The 22,500-nt window shown below is 44.4% G+C and overlaps 3 protein-coding genes and 1 long non-coding RNA gene across 8 annotated transcripts in view; 3 read left to right on the forward strand and 1 right to left on the reverse strand.

Annotated features, from left to right (window-relative positions):
• Positions 1 to 603: 603 nt before the first annotated feature.
• On the forward strand, positions 604 to 6,608 carry LOC127009423 (uncharacterized). The gene is made up of 6 exons (XM_050882517.1): positions 604 to 663; positions 1,664 to 1,788; positions 2,197 to 2,406; positions 3,576 to 3,809; positions 5,272 to 5,524; positions 6,086 to 6,608. Exons 1-6 carry the CDS (start codon positions 604 to 606, stop codon positions 6,311 to 6,313), a joined length of 1,110 nt encoding a protein of 369 aa, XP_050738474.1. The 3' UTR covers positions 6,314 to 6,608.
• A 3,150-nt stretch (positions 6,609 to 9,758) lies between these two features.
• Positions 9,759 to 18,315, forward strand: LOC127009271 (basic proline-rich protein-like). The gene is made up of 5 exons (XM_050882170.1): positions 9,759 to 9,974; positions 12,350 to 15,384; positions 15,501 to 15,654; positions 17,522 to 17,703; positions 17,849 to 18,315. Exons 2-5 carry the CDS (start codon positions 12,352 to 12,354, stop codon positions 17,978 to 17,980), a joined length of 3,501 nt encoding a protein of 1,166 aa, XP_050738127.1. The 5' UTR covers positions 9,759 to 9,974; positions 12,350 to 12,351; the 3' UTR covers positions 17,981 to 18,315.
• An 81-nt stretch (positions 18,316 to 18,396) lies between these two features.
• LOC127009272 (caspase-2-like) overlaps positions 18,397 to 22,500 on the reverse strand; it is a 6,895-nt gene continuing 2,791 nt past the window's right edge. Inside the window, exons 1-6 of one of the 5 annotated variants that reach the window (XM_050882174.1) lie at positions 22,244 to 22,500; positions 21,824 to 22,135; positions 21,474 to 21,674; positions 21,184 to 21,258; positions 19,297 to 20,984; positions 18,397 to 19,193 (exon numbers count right to left, since the gene is read on the reverse strand). The exon at positions 22,244 to 22,500 is cut by the window's right edge and continues 137 nt beyond it. In XM_050882174.1, the coding sequence (XP_050738131.1) occupies positions 20,211 to 20,984; positions 21,184 to 21,258; positions 21,474 to 21,674; positions 21,824 to 22,135; positions 22,244 to 22,366 (1,485 nt within the window). In that variant the 5' untranslated portion in view covers positions 22,367 to 22,500 and the 3' untranslated portion in view covers positions 18,397 to 19,193; positions 19,297 to 20,210. Of the gene's footprint in view, positions 19,235 to 19,296; positions 20,985 to 21,183; positions 21,418 to 21,473; positions 21,675 to 21,823; positions 22,136 to 22,243 lie in introns of those variants that run through there. The other 4 variants (XM_050882172.1, XM_050882171.1, XM_050882173.1 and 1 more) reach the window with 4 other exon arrangements.
• The window catches only part of LOC127009275 (uncharacterized), a 9,135-nt gene continuing 7,302 nt past the window's right edge, over positions 20,668 to 22,500 (forward strand). Inside the window, exon 1 of the long non-coding RNA XR_007761778.1 lies at positions 20,668 to 20,816. This is a non-coding gene — a long non-coding RNA (uncharacterized LOC127009275). The remainder of the gene's footprint in view (positions 20,817 to 22,500) is intronic.

Here is a 22,500-nt window from a genome sequence, read left to right on the forward strand (position 1 = left end):
ATATATATATATATATATATATATATATATATATACATACATATATATATATATATATATATATATATATATATATATATATATATATATATATATATATATATATATAGCTTCGCTAATTGGTAATCTATTAACTAAAAGTTAGTTTTTCTTAGGCTAAACTGATAAACTGATAAAGAAATTAGTGGAAACTAATGCTAACTGCTAACCGTTAACCTTTTATTATATTAGTCAGATCGGAACGACAGTGGAAAAAAAATTAACGTAGGGAGTTATGCAACTAAAACTTGTAGTGTTTGAGTGCGCAGTGCGCTAGAACGATCTGTCGCTTATAACATGCTGCGTCTCGTAAGAAAATAGGTAAACATAGGGTGAGCGCCGCGTCCCGCCCATTGTGCCGAGGAATGATGGAGCCGCGGCCGCCGCCTAGGCGTTACTGTGACGCTGGTGTAGGCCACGCCGCCAGTGGTGTGCGGGACGCGGCCCAGATAACAGTGGTTGTAGCACGCTCCGGACTCACGTGCGGCAAAGGGTGTAACGTCTGCCTAGATTATGAAGTGTGGCTTTGGTCTAACAAGCTTGACACTCTGGAGATAGTAAACGATGACTCCCACGGAGGAAGTTCCCGCTCGCCATCCTCACCGCCAGCTGATCACCTGCAAGGTTAGGACTGACAAATTTATGCCTCGCCCGTCAGCGATACATAAGCGTGGATATCGGTCTATACGTGTAGATATAGTAATGTATTCTAGCATTCCTTTGAAATAACTTTAGAAAGAGCAGAAGACGCAAAGAGTGAAAGTCCCAGTGTGTGGTGACGCTGTGGTTGACGGTAACGGAACCGTGAGAAGGGTGGCCCCCTATGCTCCACGGGCTCCACCCACATCCCGCGGCGTGCCGCTGACTGCCGCCTCGGGGAATGCTGTAGCTGATCTGACGGTTCGGACCGGTAACACTTAGAAAGTTTTAGTAAGCAATTTTCCATGTACTTTAGTTAACCATACAAGTTAGGCCTCAGTAATTAACCTTACATACTGATTGCGTCTTTCCAGCATTTCATGTTCGTTACCAACCTCGCGTCTTTAGTATTTCATCTCCTTTTGTGGAAATTGCCATTTTTGGATGCATCCTATAGGAAGAGGACAGGTCTTGGCCAGACTTCTCTCCAATGTGGAAAGCAGCAGCTCATCTTATCTCAAGCATGTAACCGGAAGGCGCAAGGGAATCTTTAAATACCGCTGCGCCATACTCGAACTTCCGGCACCGCTACTGACTGAGCTGCCTTGGTACGTTTTCTATGCTGGAGGGCCAAAACGTTAGGTGCAATCTGAGTAAACCCTGTAACTGTGTGAAGACCCCAAAAATATGGCTCCCAGTGTTCCCTTCATCGTCCTAATCCTGAACGGTGATGAGACACTTCCCATAGTTCCGAAGGTCACATGTCTCCAGCAGTGTATGTTTGCAAGTACACCTGCAAGTTACTCGAGAATATGTTGTAGAGCTATGTTTATATATTGTAACTTCAATCTTTTAAACATTTTTCAGATATTTGAGTCAGTGACGCGGAAGGATTTCAAGGTGACAATTTTGGTGCCTAAGGATTCATGCTTCATTTTACTGATGCTCCTATTATATAACTTATGAATATTTTTCTTTTTCCCAGGATGCAGGTGAGGAGAGTAGCAAAGCCCGGCCGAAGGAGCTGCTGGCCCTTGCTGCAACATTCCCCGCCGACTGTGGCGCGTCCTCGAGTCCTCCACCCTGGCTCGACGCGGACAAGATAAAAAGGTGTGTGTGTGTATATATATATATATATATATAGAGAGAGAGAGAGAGAGAGAGAGAGAGAGAGAGAGAGAGAGAGAGAGAGAGAGAGAGAGAGAGAGAAAAAAAAATCCCAGCTGTGCAGTGTGGCGGCCAAGATTCGAACCCGCGTCCCTCCTGGATCTCCCGGACGCGGCGCAGGCACGCTACTCACTCAGCCACCGCCTCCCCAAATACATACATATATATATATATATATATATATATATATATATATATATATATATATATATATATATATATATATATATATGGGGGATATTTTTTCTTTTTGATCTAGTTGTTTCGTAATGAAAGGGACAAAATGGAGATTAATGTAATCTTTCTCTTTAAGTAAAGAACCAACATACTCAGCAGCTTGTTCCCCCACAGAGGTCAGGCGTTGTTCCGTCGACACTTCTTGGGCGTGTTCATCAGCAACCTGGTGGGCCTGGTGTGTCTGCTCGGCGTGCACAGCGTCCTCAAGGTGCTCGTCTTTACCAACCGCTCCTCCGTCCGCGCCGCCACCTACAGGCGCTACCTCAGCACAATGAACCACGTGAAGGAGTGGTACTCGGGGGACGTGTTCCACCCATCCTCAAAGTAAGGAGGGTTTAAACATTAGTGTGTTTACTGGATTTGTGTTATGTACTATATTGGGAAATTGAATGTAGGAAAATTAGTGATCTTGGTGTGTATATGACGCTTCCGCCCCCAAAAAAAAGCAATGTACTCTTATGCTTAGCTGCACCCAGCGCCGAAGGCTTCTTCGTGATGCGCAAAGCAGAGCCGTAGCTAGGGAGAGTTTAGCCACTCGCTCCCCGGAGACCATCTTGCTTCTATGCTGCTAAATCTCGCTGCTTCACATTAGTTAATCACCAGCTGCGAAAAATGCTGGTATCTTAAATATTACCATTTTTATCTATTGGTGCTTAGTTTGTGTTGAGGCACGAGCGCTGCGTTGGAAAGGCAGTGAGCATGCATGAGCAGCATAGAGGCAAGATGTCTTGGAAGCCCAAGGCCAAACTCTCCCTATCTACGGCTAAGATGCGAATTAGTGACTCACGGCACACGTCCATAAAGTGACTGCAGTTTTCATAGTTAGCCCAGGCTGGATGTCTCTCCAGCCTGCCAGGGACAGCTGCACTCAGGACAGGGAAAGGCTTGGGAATGGGGAAGGTAGTAACATGTATGGTGAAGGAAGCAATGATGTGGGGGCCCCACATGCTCCGCTGCATCACTGTTTGCAGCACACACAGTTTCAGTGCACATCATACTTCACAGTTCCTCCATTACCCTTAGCTTAAGCTGGAATCTAGTTATGATACTTCAGTAATGATGGCAATTATCACCTGACCTGAATGGGGTCATTAGCATCAAGTAGTACGTGGAGTAGGTGGGTGAAATCAGGTCTACTGAGCTGTGAAATTAAAGTTAATGAATGGACTGTTTCAGGGAAATCAATCCACCTCCCACTCCATGTGTCTGTAGAGGACAGAGAGAGAGAGAGAGAGAGAGAGAGAGAGAGAGAGAGAGAGAGAGAGAGAGAGAGAGAGAGAGAGAGAGAGAGAGAGAGAGAGAGAGAGATGCCTACAGACACACACACACACACACACACACACACACACACACACACACACACACATATATACATATTCTATGCTGTTAGTGGAAGCAAGGAAGGGTGAAAATTGATGTAATAATTAAAACTTAGCGCCGCTGTTCCCTGGTGGCGTGCTGAATAATAATGAGTTATTGGAAATGCATTTCAGAGCCTTCAGGTCCATCCAGCAGGTGAGAAAAATGCACTCGAATGCATTTACGTCTGCCGAGTCAGCACAGGTGTCCGTCCCATCGCAGGCCGACATGGTGGTGACTCAGTGGGCCTTCTTCGGCGTCCTGCTCATCCGTGGTCGCCAGCTCGGAGTTTACTGTTCCAAGGAAGAGGAAGAAGGCCTCGTTCACTTCTGGAGGGCCGTTGGTTACCTGCTGGGCATAGAAGACAGGTGCGTCCGGAACTTGACATTAATGCCGTTGTATAAGATGACAGGTAGAGACTTTATTGTTCTTTGAACAATAAAAATTCAAACCTTGACTTCTGCAGTTAACAGGAAAAGTCGGCGAACCTAAACTTGATTTTTTTTTTACTACATCGCTTTTAAGGTATAAAATGAGCCTTTAAAAACATAATTGTATTTCCTGAGTTAGTGTAACCAGATGGCCCAGAGGCCTCCTGCTTACCAAAGCAAAGAGTCACTAAGTATTGATATTGAGCGAAATTTTTCAGCTGTTTTGGAGCGATTTTACTTTCTATTCTTGTTTTGTAGTGCATAAACTTGTGCTGTATTGTACTGGATTCTTTTGATGCATCATCACTCATGTACAAAAATTTGTACGGATAATACGTTTGGTTCACCTTTATTTGAAAAATGTAAAGTCATCTTATATTCCAAGTCACTTTCTATACACCTAACACCTATATATATGGTATCATTGCATACGTGTGAGTGCTTTCACTTGGGGATGATGCATATAATTATTTACGTGACTAGATTATATTATGTGCATATTTTCGTTTCCTGTGAATTTCGAAACATATTGACATAATGCGATGTCATAGCACACACACACACACACACACACACACAAAAAAAAAAAAAAAAAAGGTATGTCTAGTAGCAGTTCATAACCCCCCCCACCCCCGACACATACACACCACCACCAAGGCTGTGCAGAGACAAACCCAATCAGTCTCTACCAGCTGAACAGTAACTCCCACCCTCCTCTTATATCGCTTGCTTTCACGCCTTACCAACAAGTGATCTTTCCCTGAGTGACCTTTCGACACCGCCCCACATACGCCCCGCCATCAGCTGTCACATGACCGATCGACTAACCTGGGGATAACCTACTGAGCAGCAACCCGCCTGCTGACAATCGAAATATTCTGTCCAGCCTTGGTGCAACTGCCCTGCACTCCATTCCACCTGCAACCCACACCCCCACCAACCCCACCAGCACACAGATACTGTAGTTAGACATACCAGCCCTCACCCCACTTCATTTTCTTCAGTGAATTGTAGTTTAAAGGTAAAGGTAAGGTGGCTGCGGTGCTCATCTCGTTTTATCTACCTATTTAGTTATTCTTGTTTCTCCAGATCAACAGGAATTATTAAGGAAATTATTGAAGGCAACAAATATAGTTTGCAGTATATAACTGTAAATATATAGCCTAGCAGCTGCGAATACGGAAAAGAACTTTTATTATTATTATTATTTTTATTATTATTGTTATTATTATGAAGCCAATACACACACACACACACACACACACACACACACACACACACACACACACACACACAGAATGTATCTTTGATCGATAATGCTCACAGGTCCAGTAATCACTCAAACTTTACTGTACCCTGTATGCGGACAGCTGAATGGTCTCCTGGACTTTTCTGGCAGATTCAACTTGGCCTCCGGGGGCCTGGAGGAGGTGCGGTCGCGGTGTGAGGCGCTGCGGGAGGAGATGGCTGCTGGCCTTGCTTCCCCGCCGCCTCACTTCGCCTCCATGTCCGAGGCACTGCTGTGGGGCGTGCATGACGTGGTGCCCCTTGTGGACCCTCCCGCCTTCACCGCCTTCATCCACGGTCTGCTGGGGCTCCCTCGGCCGGCACTGGATCTTACCTGGTGGTCCACCTTCATCCTGAAACTTATGGTGAGAAACCCGTCATTTGGGGGTGTTGTGAAGGGTCGCTTCATAATGACTTGTGCCAGTTGTTAATAATTTGGGTAATTGCTTCGATGACTTCATGGAAAGTGGATTTTTTTTTCTAAACTCAACAGTTAGCAAGAATGGCAGGAAGAGTTATATCGTTGGAAATATTTCAGAGACACTTTTTAACAGTTAGAACTTCGCTTTTGCATAACGACTTTTAACCAATTGATGAAAGAATTCATAGGAATTATTACATAACAAAAGGGAGAGTTCTCGCAATAGGAGACTTTAGCAGTGGGTTCATGAGACAATTAGAGAGTGTTGCCAGCTGTCTGTAGTTGATCTTTTTGTTTGCCAGCTGTCTGTAGTTGATCTTTTTGTTTGTTTTATGACAACCCTATTGATAATATAAGATATTTTACCAAAGAAGAAGAATCAGACATATACACAAACCTGTAGACTCGTTGCTTTCTTATATTTGAATGCGTTTAAGGTGTTTGTGCATCAATCATTCTTGGCCCGGGCAGGGTGTGTTACCTGGAGATGCTGACACTCTTACAGGAATGGAACTTTGGCGTGTTGCTTCACCTTCCCCTGCTGGGCGATGTCCTCCGGGGTTGCCAGAACGGCCTCCTCACGCTGGCCCTCAACACCTGCACCAGCTACCCCGCCGTCCCCGCCTTCTGCCGCCAGCTGGAGAAGTCGGTGTTTAGAGCTCTGGAGAGGGTGATGGCTCTGTATTATAAGGTTATACATTATTCACCTGTTTCCTTTGTTTATAGACGTTAGGTGGTTTGTACGTGTTTTACAAGTAAAAGTTAATAGCTATAAAAACTACAAACTGTCCAGTAGTTGTGATAATTTTCATAGAATTATGCATCATGAATATCTCAATCTCATGTCTCAGGATAATGCCTCGATCTCAGAATTTCGTATAACTTTAAGCAATATTAAAAGTTTGAAGCAAAATTATATATGATACCAAGAATCACATTCCTACTGCTTGGTCTAGTTTTTAATGATAGCAGTGAGAAAATAACACTTAATAAAACTATGATGAACTATGAAAACAGTGATAATGAAATATCATTTTATTGTAACTCTAGTGATGATATCATTTATTACCATTATTTTCTTACTATCTGCATCATAGTTTTTATTATTATTATTATTATTATTATTATTATTATTATTATTATTATTATTATTATTATTATTATTATTATTATTATTATTTTTATTATTATTTTTATTATTATTATCTTCATCAGTTTTTTTTTTTTTTTTTCTTACGTATTAGCCTATAGCGCAGGTAGGCTTTCTTCATGGGCCTGGTGGTCGGTCCCAGCCCGTCATGGCGCAGGCAAGTGTTTATAGTGGCGCCATCTTTTTCTTGGCTCGTGCTGCCCCCCGGAGCTCATTCTTGATTCACTTGGGCGGTTTCCTCTACAGTCCGGGTTGATGGGTGGTCTTCAGGACAGCATGTGGGTAGTCTTAGGCCACTCGGCGGCAGATTCGAACCCGCGTCGTCCAGAACGCCGTGAATGAGGAGCCCGCATGCTAACCACTCAGCCACCGTAGTAGTAGTAGTAGTAGTAGTAGTAGTAGTAATAGTAGTAGTAGTAGTAGTAGTAGTAGTAGTAGTTTTGGCCATGGGTATAGTAAATCAGTTGCCAGTATCGTACTCAAACCCTGAACACTCCACGTGTGTAGAAACTGTCAAAGGTCATTCGGTTCGTGAGAACCCACGGCGCCGTGAGCCAAATAAATGCACTGTGCAACTCATGGCGAGATGCACCGCTGCTCTAAACGCAAAATGAATATGAGAAGTTGTCAATTGATTATCAGTATATCACAGCCAATAAATGCCACGATATGTTTTATGTATTATGAAGAAAACACTTTTCATAATGTTGCTGATTATAATAGTACAAATAATAATAATACTGATGATAATGATAATAATGATAATGATAATAGTAATAAATGATAATAATAATAATAATAATAATAATAATAATAATAATAATAATAATAATAATAATAATAATAATAATAATAATAATAATAATAATAATAATAATAATAATAATAACTGATAAAACATCAGGAGCAAGAACAAAAACGAAAAAGCTAACAATACCAACAACAATAATATAGTATCGTTCTAACACCCTTATGACTCCTATCTTTGTTGGTGCCGCGTAACTCCCGGACCGACCCGTTCACAATACATGTCTCTTCCCTGTTGCCTAAATCTCTGCGGCTTCTCACAAGACCGAGAATCATAGTTACCTCATTTAGAGAATTCGACAACCCAAACTCTCGTCTCTGAATCGGTAAGGCATATATGTATGTAAAAAATAGTGAAAAATCTGACATGAATAATTGATGAACGGAGAATGAACGTCACAGCTCTTCACTTCGCCTGGAGGCAAGTTACCGTGCTGGACCCAGGGCTGTCCGTCACTGGGAGACTTTTCGAACGCTCTTCCTGTGCTCCAATGGCCCCAGACAGGTTACGTTAGTGTGGAAATCGACCCTTCGTATAACCCACCAGAAAACACATTTCTTGAGAGAGAGAGAGAGAGAGAGAGAGAGAGAGAGAGAGAGAGAGAGAGAGAGAGAGAGAGAGAGAGAGAGAGAGAGAGAATAGGGAAGGTGGATATGAAAACATAAGGATGGGACAAACAGATGTAAAAATCATGAGTATGTGGACTATAGTTTATAAGTTACCCCATATAAAGATAAGTGATTAAACTTTGTTCATTCCTTCTTTTTCAAAACAAGTAATTCTTATCGTCTTTGTCTGGTCGCATTTTATCTTTTTCTTTCGCTTTCTTTCTGCAGTCCCTGGACTGCATGCTTTTCAAATTTATAGCAGCAGAGAATAGCAGCAAAGTATAGTATATTTAGTATAGCTGCCCACGATCCGTTTTATCGCCTCGCCGCCCGTACGTCTGTCTTGTTCTCACAGAGCGCCTTGTGTGCCGCCCCCGCCCTGCTCAGTAGGCTCCCTCCTCTGAAAGGTTAACACCCTCCTCTGAACTACACTCGTGAGATGCAGACATATATATATATATATATATATATATATATATATATATATATATATATATATATATATATATATATATATATATATATATATATATATATATATATATATATCAGCAGCAGCAGTATGTATCATTCCACTGCAGGACATACCTGTAGGTCATTCTCAAGCGAATTCAGTTCTTTTCTGTTCTCTATAATTTCTAGTTTCGGTGTAAACCTTTGGCTTTCTAATTGCATCATACCATCTGACGAACGCCTCTCCTTTTGTTCTTTTTATATCACTTATTTCTCAGTCTCACTTTTTTCATCCGTTGACCTCTCCAGCATGTGCCTTGACCATTGCCACTTTATTTTATTTTAATTGCCTCTATTCTGTCATCTGCTTTTGTCTGTTATCTTATTATTTGTAGTTTTCTTATCCATTATTGTCATAGCAAGCATCCACATCTTCATCCCTCTTTCGGCACTTCTCAATTTTCTGTACAGAGAATGGGCAGTGTCCTTGTCTCTGATCCATATGTCTTGACAGACAGAACACATTGATTAAAAATCCTATGAATAGATAGATAGATATATAGATGAATAGATAGATAGATAGATAGGTAGAGAGAGAGAGAGATAGATGGATAGATATGTATATAGACTGATGGCTAAATAAACAAAAATGTGTAAGTAGGGAGCTAGGTACTAAAAAGATACGCAAGCCAATGGAGAGAGAGAGAGAGAGAGAGAGAGAGAGAGAGAGAGAGAGAGAGAGAGAGAGAGAGAGAGAGAGAGAGAGAGAGAGAGAGAGAGAGAGAGAGAGAGAGAGAGAGAGAGAGAGAGGGGGGATTTTTTTTCCCATAACCTAGTAACTGGTCGTTGAAAGTGTGCTTAGTAATATAAGTGTTCCTGTCATAAAAATGCATGCAGTGATCGATGGAAACAGTCCGAAACGTTATTATTTTTTTTTTTTTTATTTATTTATTATTATTATTATTTTTTTTTTTTTTTACTTAATTCTGCCCTTCCTCAAGCAGCGTTTGTGTGAGGCAGGAACGGTCACGTTACTCCCGGCATACAACATGGTTGAATAATGAGGAAAAGGTGTACGTATGGTAAAGCCAACACTACAGAGAGTCACTGTGAGTTGGGGCTAAAACAGAGTCAAGGATGCAAGGCTGCCAGTGGCAGTGGATGCCAGCTATAGCCTTGCTGAGGGCCACAAGGCCGGCACTGGGGCCTCGGCAGGCTTACGAAGGCCAGTTGCTGTGCGGGGAGCAGGGGGTGTCCAGTAGGTGTAGGGAGTCACGCTGCCTGTGTGTTCATGGTGATGTTTCTGCGGATCTTGCAGCAGTTCACCTGTGGCAACGTTAAGGTCTTTCTATAGACATTAACTTCATCGTCGAAGGTGAGATAGTGTACATACCCTGTGCATGCTTGGTGAGCACTGCAAGCTCGCCACTCCCATACACTTGGCGAGTGCAAACATGAAAACAAAGTAACATACCATCATTTCAATCATTCGAGATATTCGATCAAAGGCTGATCATTTTGTTAAAATTAATGTATATATGTTGAAGGATCACGTGACAGATAATTCGAGGTCTGCAAAAAAAAAAGTTTCTGGTTCGCAGCTTCCGTCGTCCCTCCCCCTAAAGTGAAGGTGCAGACCACCGCTGCTCGCAGCTCATTTAGGATTATTATGCTTGTGATATTCCTTTAGTGTGTGTGTGTTTGTGTGTGTGTGTGTGTGTGTGTCATCTATATCAGACATTACTAGTCCACTGCGTGACAAAGACCTTTCCCATCGTATTTTACCTCTGTCTGATATCATTGTACTCGATCCTTACTCCGCTAAACCCTCGCATTTCATCCCTCACTAGCAGGACTGTACACCTTGCTCTTCAGGGGAAGTGCATGGCAGGTTCCTTTTCAGTTACTGTGTCCTAGATATTTATATTACTATACTCGTTCCTGCCAGTTGATTATTAAGCATTACCTTTGTTTTCTTCATATTCATCTTCAAACTTGGCTTCAAATTTCGAAGTTTCTTGATCATTCTTTGTATTTTTTTCTCAGTTTAATGAGACTATAACTACCCTCAGCGACTCTAAGGTTGTTAAGGTATTTACCGTCTATCTTGATCCTTATGTCATCCCACTCAAATGTCTCATACACTTCTAAACAAGGTGTGAATAATTTTAGAGATCCTGCCACCTTGTTTAACGTCTTTCTTTACTGTCAATCTGTGTGTGTGCATGTGTGTGTGTGTCTGTGTGTGTGTGTGTGTGTGTGTGTGTGTGTGTGTGTGTGTGTGTGTGTGTAATCTTTAACCATATAGTTTACTCTTTTCATATTTTGCATGCTTCCGTTCATATTCATGTACTAGAACTTTATTTATTTTCCAGTAGGATAAAATGTAGATTGCACACTGCTAGTCGAGGGACGTGCGAGACCTTGGGGATGTTGGCGGCCTGGCTGGACACAGACGAGCCTTGTCTTAGGTCGGGAGGGAGAGTAGCAGGGTAAAGGGAGGGGATGGCACGTTGAGGCCGCTCCACCCTCCCTGTCCTCGCTTGTGATGATTATAGGGAGAGGAGAAGAGGGAGGGAGGAAAAGGAAGTTGAATGCATCTTTCCAATCACGATTATCCTCTCTGTTCTGATGCAGGGAAGAAGGTAGAAGGAGGAAGGAAAGGAAGACATACCGAACCCACTCCAGTTACCCCATACTTATCTTTGTCATCTTTTGGAAGGAAAATTAGCAAGAAGAGGGAGAGGAAGATTTGTTTAATCCATTCCACTCCCTGCGCGCAGAGGAGAGACTAATTCAACAATTACCTGGATCAGTAGATCATGAATGTAAAGTAAAGCCTAGCTAAGATCGGAACTTGTGAGCATATGCTAAACCGCGCGTTGCCCCTGAGCCTATCTCCGTCGCACTGGCCCTTGAGCCTGTGGTGGGTAATAAGCCTTTACCCCGTGACACGGTGCAAACGGGCCGCCATCGGCGAAAGCCCGTGCTCCCCCCTGTAGGGAGGGAGCAATCTTTGAAAGAGGAAGAGGAGGCAAGTGTGACATTCGGGTTACCACAGTTTACCTTTCCCTGTTTTCCCAGGTATTCATTTATCGACCAGCTGGAGAAGGAGGATAGACAGCTAGGCGAACTGGGCCGGAATTTAACCCGGGCCCGCGGCTTAGTAGCTAGACGGATAGATCATGAAGGTAACATCAAAAGTAGATCCTCGTTATGACTATCTAGGCAACATAAATGCAAAAAAAAATGGAAGTGTGTGTGTGTGTGTGTGTGTGTGTGTGTGTGTGTGTGTGTGTGTGTGTGTGTGTGTGTGTGTGTGTGTGTGTGTGTGTACATATTTTAGTACTTGTATACAGTGATCCTTGCTGCAAGAGTTGTGTGGTGCAAAGAGGAAATATATAATATATATAATAAAAAATAATATAATATAAAATATATATATATATATATATATATATATATATATATATATATATATATATATATAGATAGATAGATAGATAGATAGATAGATAGATAGATAGATAGATAGATAGATAGATAGATAGATAGATATAGATATAGATAGATAGATAGATAGATAGATAGATATAGATAGATATAGATGTAGATATAGATAGATATAGGTATAGATAGATAGATAGATAGATAGATAAATAGATAGATAGATGGATTCAAGTTAGAATGTATTGTTATGGTGAATCATCTGTAGAAATTACTCAAGGGAATGATCTTGCCTTCCTCCAGGAATGAAGGGGCAGTGGATCTTTGTGTGGTCGTCCTTCACCCTGATTTCTCATCTTGCGGGAGCCAGTCAACTGCCTGAGGTAGATGTCCTCGATAATCTTGCAGACGATCTCCTCCATCCCTGGCGGTATCCTGTCCAACAACATCTAAGAAATGGCTCGAGAGCCACGAGTCACATCGAATGGTCTCCCTTCGAAGACACTCTCGAGTCCCTCATGGTGATGCTCAGTAACAGGAACTACATCAAGCGGCAAGCAAGGTGTCCACTCTGTATCCCTGGAATCAACTGTCCCCCCGGATGTCCCAGCACAGAGCCTATCACCACTCCGGTACCAGTTACCCCCGGTTCCCTTTGTCCCTTATGCCCCCCGAGGCCCACATGTCCTCCATGCTATCCTGGAACTCCATGTCCTGCTGGGTGTCCTCAGTCACCGTGTCCACCTTGTTACCCAGGGAGCCGTTGTCCTGCTGGGTGTCCTCATACACCATGTCCGCCCTGTTACCCAGGAAGACGATGTCCTGTGGGATGCCCAACAACTCCGTGTCCAGTGTGTTATCCAGGAATGGACTGTCCGGCAGGATGTCCACCTACACCATGTCCGCCTTGTTATCGTGGGCAGCCGTGTCCCGAGGGATGTCCTATATCGGAGTGTCCCACTTGTTATCCTGGAACACAATGCCCTGCAGGATGTCCCCAAGCACCATGTCCTCTTTGTTACCCTGGTACTCGGTGCCCACCTGGATGTCCACAAACTCCGTGCCCACTTTGCTATCCTGGAAGTAACTGTCCTGTAGGATGTCCAGCGACGCCATGTCCTCCTTGCTATCCAAATCGACCATGTCCAGTAGGATGTGAAGTAACTTGCCCCAATTGTTACCCTGGTCAGCCATGTCCCGTCGGTTGTCCCCAAACACCATGTCCCGCGTGTCCACCCGGAGCTCCCTGCCCTCCAGGGTGCCAACAGCCATGCCCTGTATGTTATCCAGGTCAGAGCTGTCCCTCTGGGTGTCCCGTCACACCTTGTCCTGTCTGTTACCCCGGAGAAAAATGTCCTTCGGGATGTCCTCTCACACCGTGTCCAGACTGTTACCCAGGCCAAATGTGTCCCTCAAGATGCCCCGTGAAGCCGTGTCCGCCATGTTTTCCGGGAGAGATCTGCCCATCGACTTGTCCAGTTGGAAAATGTCGCACGTGCTACCCTGGAGAGAAGTGTCCCCCCGGATGTCCAGTAACTCCTTGCCCAGACTGCTATCCTGGGGATCAGTGTCCTGCAGTTTGTCCTATGACACCTTGCCCTCTGTGTTACCCTGGAAGCAAATGTCCACCAGGATGCCCAAGGACGCCGTGCCCGTCATGTTACCCGGGAATCCCATGTCCTCCGGGATGTCCACCCACCCCATGCCCAGAGTGCTATCCAGGACAGTCGTGTCCTAGAGGGTGTCCACAAACTCCATGTCCTGATTGTTTTCCAGGAGAGAGATGTCCTTCAGGTTGCCCATCAACAGCATGCCCTCCCTGTTACCCAGGAACCTATTGTCCTCCAGGATGTCCCTCATTCAAATGTCCAACTTGCTACCCGGGTGAGGATTGTCCACAAGGCTGTCCGGTGAGCCCATGTCCAGACTGCTACCCAGGAAGTAGATGTCCAGCAGCATGTCCAATAACACCTTGCCCTGTGTGCTACCCTCTGGATAAGTGTCACCCTGGCTGCCCAATAACACCATGCCCAACTTGTTATCCAGGTGAACGATGCCCAGCAGGATGTCCACAAACACCTTGTCCGTTATGCTACATTGAAGATTGGTGTCCCCCAGGGTGTCCCCTAACACCATGCCCAGAGTGTTATGAAGGCGATCGGTGCCCGGCAGGGTGCCCAATAAGTCCATGCCCAGTCTGTTACCCAGGTATGTCATGTCCCTCTAGATGTCCAATCATCCCCTGTCCTCCGTGCTATCCAGGTGAACCTTGTCCAACAGGATGCCCAGAAACGCCCTGTCCTATTTGTTACTCGGGGGAAAGTTGCCCTAGTCGATGTCCTGTCATTCCATGCCCACCCTGCTACCCTGGAGACCAGTGTCCTTCAGTATGTCCAGTTACCCCGTGTCCAGTTTGTTATCCGGGCCAGAAATGCCCACCCAACTGTCCGACCACTCCATGTCCATTCTGCTATTCGGAGGAGCTTTGTCCACCCGGATGTCCCTTGACACCATGTCCTCCTTGTTATCCAGGAGAGCGATGCCCCCCAGGGTGCCCTCATACTCCTTGTCCGAGCTGCTACCCTGGAGAGAGATGCCCCAGTAACTGCCCAACCACACCATGCCCCGAGTGTTACCCAGGATATGAGTGTCCCATCGGGTGCCCTGTCAAACCGTGTCCAACTTGTTATCCCGGACAGATATGTCCACCAAACTGCCCTAATACCCCATGTCCAACTTGTTACGATGAAGCATCCTGTCCACCTGGCTGTGTGCCTGAACCATGCCCAAAATGTTATCCAGGCTACAAATGTCCCCCGGGATGCCCCCAGACACCATGTCCTGAGTGCTATCCAGGAGAGCCATGCCCTTCAACCTGCCCACAGACCCCATGTCCACGTTGTTATCCTGGAAGTCCCTGCCCTCCCCAATGCCCAGTCACCCCATGCCCCACATGCTATCCGGGAATGAGCTGTCCATCTGGGTGTCCTTCAACCCCTTGTCCTACTTGCTACACAGGATCATGCCCCCCTGGGTGTCCAAACACTCCGTGCCCTCCTTGCCCACCGGGTTCGCCGTGTCCACCTGGCTGCCCACCTGGAGTCTGTCCAGTATGTCCACCTGGACCCCAGGGAAATCCAGGAGGTTATGGAACACAACATCGTGGCGAACCTGGACCGCCAGGTCCTCCGGGCTATGGATCTCGAGGCCCGCCAGGTCCACCAGGGCTACCAGGCTCATGCAACTGGCAGGGTTCGGCTTGTCCCTCATGTTGCCCATCTTCCAGCGAGCTGCACTACATCATTGCCATCCTCAGTAACCGCACTTCTTGCTGCACTGTAAGTTCATGACCAAGCTACTCACTTTCTGAGCTAACGAGACGTCAACATACATTGAATATAATTAACTATCTGTGTTTTGTACATCCTATATGTGCATTTTTTTTTCTTTACAGCCAAAGCCACCGACAGCTATGTGCAACACCAATCCCTATGAGTTAGAGTTTCGTCTTAATAATCTGAATGCAGATCTGGAAATACTCACCAGCATCGAGGCACAAGTAGCATCCCTCAGCGACGCTCTGAAGATATTGTCCGGAAATTTTAGTGGTGAGAAACCGTACACTTTCCTTTTGAATATCATAACTGTTATAGATAGTAATTTCTTTCCACAAGATTGCTGTTTAAGTTTCATGTCACTAAATAATATATATATATATATATATATATATATATATATATATATATATATATATATATATATATATATATATATATATATATATATATATATATATATATATATATATATATATATATATATATATATATATATATATATATATATATATATATAAACATATATAAATATATATATATATATATATATATATATATATATATATATATATATATATATATATATATATATATATATATATGTATATATGTATATATGTATATATATATATATATATATATATATATATATATATATATATATATATATATATATATAGTTTGTTTGTTTGTTTGTTTGTTTGTTTGTTTGTTTGTTTTTACACCAACGTTCCCATCTTTTATGTCGTGCGTGAGGCAGTGACTGAGCGGGTAATGTGAGCTTTGTTTTAAATATTAAATATGCGAAAGTTTAAAGAAAAATACACGAATGCATACTACATTCATACTTGCATACGTACACACATACATACATACATACATACATACATTCATACATACATACATACATCTGGTGACGGGGCCAGAATGTCTCTAGGTCGGACCCAACTTCTGCTAACGATCGGAAGAGGTGTCTTAATAAGTCCCATAACTAAATTTTCATTATCTTCAGCAACATTTGCTGTCATCGCTCGAATTTACATTCTGTGGAACACCTCTCCCTCTCACCGAAGTTAATCGGCATCCTGTTCAGTCTTACTTTCTCCTAAATTTCAGTGCCATGCTGAATACTGCGTCAGTGTACACGATAATATTACTTGGTATCTTGACCACGACGTTGATTCTTCGGAATTTCTCACCATCTGCCCATACTCATTGTATCAGCAATATATCTATGTTTGTTATCATTCTCCTAATTCTACTTACTATGTAAAAGTCTTCAACTACTTGAATTCCAAAATGGAGCACATCCTGACTCCTTCCTTCGCTGAAATATTTATCTTCGGAGACATCAATGTTCAGCAGCAACTTTGGCTTTCATTTTCCTGCACGGACCAACCTTGTGAACTATCCCATAACTTTACCCCCCCCCCCCCAAGGGGACACTGAGGTCCAACATACGTAAAAATTGAATCTATATTCATTTTTCGATACCTGTAGATTTGTACTCTTATAATCCTCTAAAACCACTACCAAAGCAATATAAATTGCAGAAAATTGCCATTAGCGCGCATTAGCGGCCACTTCAAGGGAAAGTATTTATAAACAAAGGAAGGGTGTGGCGCACCATTTGCCTCTACTCTCACACATTAGATGATTTTCATGGATGAGTTTGTGCCTCCTTTACATAACGAGATCAATTTGAATGAATAAAAAAGGAAAAGGGTAATGAGTTCAAGAGTCCGGGTACATTAGCCTACGTAGGCTATACGCTTCTGTCCCAAGTCTAGCGTATGGAGCCGTGGACACCAGCGGCGGCCTCGCGCGCTAGGCGGATAGGGAGAGACTCGTGCTCGGAAATGCAGCTGGGAGGCTGACGGGGAGTATTTGGTTATTCTTATGCAAATAAATCTAACAACCTGACTTCTGCAGGGGGCTTCGTCCCCTCTCGACCCCCGACTTCCTACATTGAGAGAGAGAGAGAGAGAGAGAGAGAGAGAGAGAGAGAGAGAGAGAGAGAGAGAGAGAGAGAGAGAGAGAGAGAGAGAGAGAGAGAGAGAGAGAGAGAGAGAGAGAGAGAGATTTACGACTTATTATCTTTTTTTTATTTCAATTTCATCTTTCCACTCTGTTACAGGGACAGATTTCAGTGGACCTCCGGGACCGAAGGGTGAGAAGGGGATGCCTGGACCCAAGGGCGGGATAGGAGAAGTTGGTGTCCCTGGCCAGTGTTCGTTCAAGGCCGACAGCGAACCTCCGCGGGGCCCGCCAGGACCTCCAGGCAACAAAGGAGCGCCTGGACCTCCAGGGAGTCAAGGGGTGAGTTGGTTGCTTAGAAGTAAATAGGACCATCGTCAAGAGTAATAGTCAGAAAAAAGTTTCCATGCAAAGTTTCATGATACTATATTGTAAATTATATACAGTACTGACGACTATCCCACTCGACTTATCACATTTCCCACAGGCCTGCAACTGCCGAGGTGATCGTGGGGCTCCTGGTGCCCCCGGAGAGAGTGTCAGAGGACCCCCAGGCCCCAGGGGTGTCAAGGGCCAGAAGGGCGAACGTGGAAAGGATCTGACTTTAAGCGACAACTAATTCCTTGAAGTCATCGATCCCGTCCGTCGGGCTTGCACTGCACTGGTTGAAGTGAGTTTCTTGTTAAACAATGCGGCCGCCTTGAAGACAAACAATTTCCTGTCATCCAGCAGTAACTATAAAAAGAAATCACCAAACATCTTCTTGCTTGGTAAAAGTCAGGCTTTGTAGTTAGCGTGTGAATTCAACTCCTTTCTGATGAGAAGAAGGATGATCAGTTTTCGAAGCCCTACGATAACTTGTTTTCGCTTTAGCATATCTGAGAAAATTAGTTTTGATTGTATATGGAAAATCACACCAAAAAAATGTCAAACGATAAACTTGATATTATTTGTCATTTTCTTTGATTTTCAAAGAAATTCACCCTTTGCCCCATTATATATATATTTTTTTTTTAAGATGTACTATAGACTGTGGATGTACTCAGGTATTTTTGGGGACTCAGTTCATGCATGCCTGGATATAATTAAACAGAAAGAAAACGAGAATAATTAATCTTGAGCAAATTGAAAGGAAAGGGAAAAGGGAGGCACAAGAAAGAGGCGAGAGTACTCGTAAGAAGCACGCGCACTGGGAAGATTTCGAATGAGAACAAAGGTTGTAAGTCATAATACGGCTCCCATTTATATTGTGCCCAGGCGGACCACCTGAAAATATCTTAAAGAGAATCCTCATAAAGCAGTAAATATATGCGGTCGGTTTCCACAAGGATGCGAATACAGGAAGCCATCAGAGTAAGTACATTTACACCGACCACCACGAATTTTTAAACATAATGTTTCATTTTCAGGGACCTAATTGCGGAAAAACCTCTGTCGCGAATAATGAAGTTTCATTTTTTAACTGTCGAGGATCATACTTAAAAAATTCAGGTCAACCTCCAAAGAGTAAGCTGGAGACCGTGAGTCACTTTTGGAAATCTCTTATTCATTAATGACAATGCAATACAGTCCGAAAAGAGTGAAAAGAATTAATCCTGAGTAAATTGAAAGGAGAGTGAGTGAAAGAGCCGAGGATATTCACTTAAAACCCGGTTGCCGTCAATGGATGTAACACTATACCCTGATCCGGGTGTCGTCAGTGTACGCACCTAACACGGTACCCTGACCCGGGTGTCGTCAGTGTACGCACCTAACACGGTACCCTGACCCGGGTGTCGTCAGTGTACGCACCTAACACTATACCCTGACCCGGGTGTCGTCAGTGTACGCACCTAACACGGTACCCTGACCCGGGTGTCGTCAGTGTACGCACCTAACACTATACCCTGACCCGGGTGTCGTATACCCTGACCCGGGTGTCGTCAGTGTACGCACCTAACACTATACCCTGACCCGGGTGTCGTCAGTGTACGCACCTAACACGGTACCCTGACCCGGGTGTCGTCAGTGTACGCACCTAACACGGTACCCTGACCCGGGTACTAGAGGCGCTATTTACTTCTTGTGATGTACTGATGGCATCCGATTGCCACGAAACATACACTACATGAAGCTCTTTAATTAAACCTAGATGAGCCTAGTCTAGCAAGCAACGCAGCTTTCTGTGGTTACAATCAATCAGTTGATTATTCCTTAAATTTCTTATTTAATTTAGTTATCCGCTGCCGCCTCCCGTGTTGTCTTTTAATGGTAAAAGTTTCAAAACAACTTTGTATTATTTTTATTTATCAACTAACATTATAATATATTTTAAATGCAGCTAAAATTATTTTCGACTAAATGCATACAGGTACAAACAGCAAAGCGTTTTCGGAAGATATCGCAGTAAAAAACTCTGCCCGCCGCACAGAACCAGCTGCTTTACCGTAAACGCAGTACCAAGAGGACAGTGATACGCCAGTCATCGTCGACAGACCGACTCGGTCGGCTAGATTTCGATCGCCGATAGAGTCGGTCTGTCGGCACCCTGCTACAGGCCGCCATTAGGCTAAGCCCGTGCTCCCCCGTGCAGGGAGGAAGCATATTTACCCTCTTAACGGGCCGTTTTCGGACAAGGGCCCGTTCCCCTAGTGATACTAGGGGTAGATCTTTAACAACAACAACAACCAAGAGGACGCAGAAGTGCATTTTTTTTTCCTTTTATATTCTAAGAACTTCGTACCGGTAAACTCAACGTGAAATATTTTTCGAGTAAAACCTGCATACAATCATTAAAAGACCTCATTTTTTGTCACTAATATAAGAACACGTATAAAATTACGCACCATAACTGTATTTTAAGCCTACATTTAATTTAGAGATGTCTTTGTTGGATTAAAGTAAAACCTCTTACTGAAGCCGTGGTTAGTGAGCTGCGGAACAGCATCGGGGGCCACGTCGGTGTACTCCTGCAGAAAGTCTCTGTACAGCTGTGTCAGCTCCTTGGTGGCGGCGTGGCGCGCCAGAGTGCGGCACAGCGCCCCGATGAAGGGAGTTGCGTCCTCGGAGAAGCTGTGCCAGCTGAAGCTTCCGCTTGCCGCCTCGAGGCACATCACATCCCGCAGCGGTTCGTCCACTCGGCTGCTCACTTCGCCCTGGCTGCCTCCTCGGCCGCTCTCCTCCTGCAGGTGTCCGCGGCACAAGTTCCAGATGAATATTTTTGGTTTGTTCTTCAGGGAGGGACACTGTGAGTCCTTGAAGAAGTCGAGCACCCACTGAGTGTCGATGGTCTGCATGTCGCTGGTCAGAAAGTGTCGGCGAGAAGCGCCGTGACTAGAAATAACGAAGACGGCACAGCCGGCCTGCTCCAGCATCTTATTGTCCCTGAGGTCAGCCAGTTGCTGCCGCGTCTGTTTGGCCGTGAGGGAGAAGTGGGCGCGGCCACTGTACCCCATCTTGCTGAATATGTTGGCCAGGTTGTGGGCGTCGGTTTCTGAACCCTCGAGGTTTAGGTCCGGACGGCCCTTGAAAGATCCGTAGCCGAGGAGACAGACGTAGCCCCTGGGGGCGGCGTCCATCTTGTACACGTTCTTCCCGCTGATCTCGGTTGGAGACACGTCCACAGGGAGGTCCAGAGTACCCATCTTTACCAGAAGAAATTTAAACGTATTACTATAAGGTGTTGAACATTACTGTCCATGCATGTTTACAGTCCGTCGTTTGAAGACTTTCTAATTCAAGATGGATAGCTAGATTAGTAAACATACTTTTACTGGCACGATCCCCACTAAAGTGTCAACACGCGCCAAGTAACAGATACTTAACCGTTCCTCTGGTTCTCACCGGTAAGTACTCGAGCGCAGCGGAGCTTTGTGGGACGCTGCAGGTGATTTCCTTGGGGGTCCCTGCCATTCGGGGCTGTGCCGCAATATGTTGCTTTAGTTTTAGATTTTCAACCAGTCGGTTATATTTTTTATCACACTTAAATTCTAATTTACTCACAATGGTATGATAGATTAGTAAAAAGTGTTTTTTTTTTTTTCTCAGTAAAGAAACGCAAATAAGAAATTTTGTAAAATAAGCAAAATGTTATGTGTTGTGTAAATTTAAATCAACATTGTATCCCCACTCACTTCTGTATCAAGTGCTCGAAGGATAGATTTGTGACGCAGGGCTCTGGCGAGCTGTCGGGCCGAGGTGACCTGCAGCTCGCGGCCCAGCGGTCCCCTGCCCGCGCAGCCCACTTCTTGGTCAGCATCAGCTCCAACACTTAGCAGTGAGCGCACTCTTCTCACGTCTTCTTTTAGAACTGCTTCGAATAAGTGAGTGGCAAGCTGGAAATAACCACAGTGTTTGTTTGAATTTTCAAAATTCACATGCCTTTGTTCTTACACAAATGGAGGCATTCAATTAGCATGCTTAAAATCTTGCCATGGTATGCTTATTAAGTCTGTAGTTACTCAAAAGCGTGATCGCATCCTACCCAGTGTGTGTAGCTGTGGCCAGAAGGGTCGAGTTTGTCAGGATCCAACAGTGGATCACTCAACAGAATACGCAACACCTGAGTGTGGCCCTTCATGGCGGCCAGGTGAGCCGCGGTGTGGCCGTCGTTGTTGACAGTGTTAGGACTGATGAGCTCCAAGAGAAACAGAACCACGTGCGGCTGATTATTTTCTGCGGCCACGTGCAGAAGCGTGCAGCCTCTCGCACCACTCCTGACGCCTGGACCTGTGTGGCGCACAATATGTTCTACGCGTTCCAGTTCTCCTTCCCTCACCGCCCAAAACAGTTCATTCTGCAAAAGATAAGACACTGATTACGGCTCCATTATGACGGCTGGCGAAACTAGTGTTGTCACGAACCCTTTTCCAAATATTAGTTCCATTTTTCCCCTTTCACAAACCTTCTTTTGGAAGATGTGCGAAGCCGAGTGGTCTGGGGTTATGCTGATGCGTCTTTGTGACGAAGCTCTAGTGGTAGGCTTAAGGGGGGAGATGCAAATCGGCGCCAAGGGATCGGTCTTCATCCTCTTTGCGTTGTTTCTGGTGGACACTCCACTGATGGAACAAGGAGGCGAGGGACTCCGTGAATTTTTACCAACGAGCGTGTGGCGTGCTGATCTAAGCGTTGAATTGCACTGCGGGGACTTTGGTTCTGCCT

Source organism: Eriocheir sinensis, chromosome 40, assembly GCF_024679095.1.
Source record: "Eriocheir sinensis breed Jianghai 21 chromosome 40, ASM2467909v1, whole genome shotgun sequence".
Lineage (NCBI taxonomy): Eukaryota > Metazoa > Arthropoda > Malacostraca > Decapoda > Varunidae > Eriocheir > Eriocheir sinensis.

What these genes read in the sequence shown, in the direction of transcription:
- LOC127009423 (XM_050882517.1), top strand. Translation starts at nt 604, where the DNA reads ATGACTCCCACGGAGGAAGTTCCCGCTCGCCATCCTCACCGCCAGCTG. An exon ending in GCCAGCTGATCACCTGCAAG is followed by an intron (nt 664 to 1,663) that starts GTTAGGACTGAC and finishes TCTTTTTCCCAG; the next exon opens with GATGCAGGTGAGGAGAGTAG. An exon ending in CTGCTGGGCATAGAAGACAG is followed by an intron (nt 3,810 to 5,271) that starts GTGCGTCCGGAA and finishes CTTTTCTGGCAG; the next exon opens with ATTCAACTTGGCCTCCGGGG.
- LOC127009271 (XM_050882170.1), top strand. Translation starts at nt 12,352, where the DNA reads ATGAAGGGGCAGTGGATCTTTGTGTGGTCGTCCTTCACCCTGATTTCT. An exon ending in ACCGCACTTCTTGCTGCACT is followed by an intron (nt 15,385 to 15,500) that starts GTAAGTTCATGA and finishes TTTTCTTTACAG; the next exon opens with CCAAAGCCACCGACAGCTAT. An exon ending in GACCTCCAGGGAGTCAAGGG is followed by an intron (nt 17,704 to 17,848) that starts GTGAGTTGGTTG and finishes CATTTCCCACAG; the next exon opens with GCCTGCAACTGCCGAGGTGA.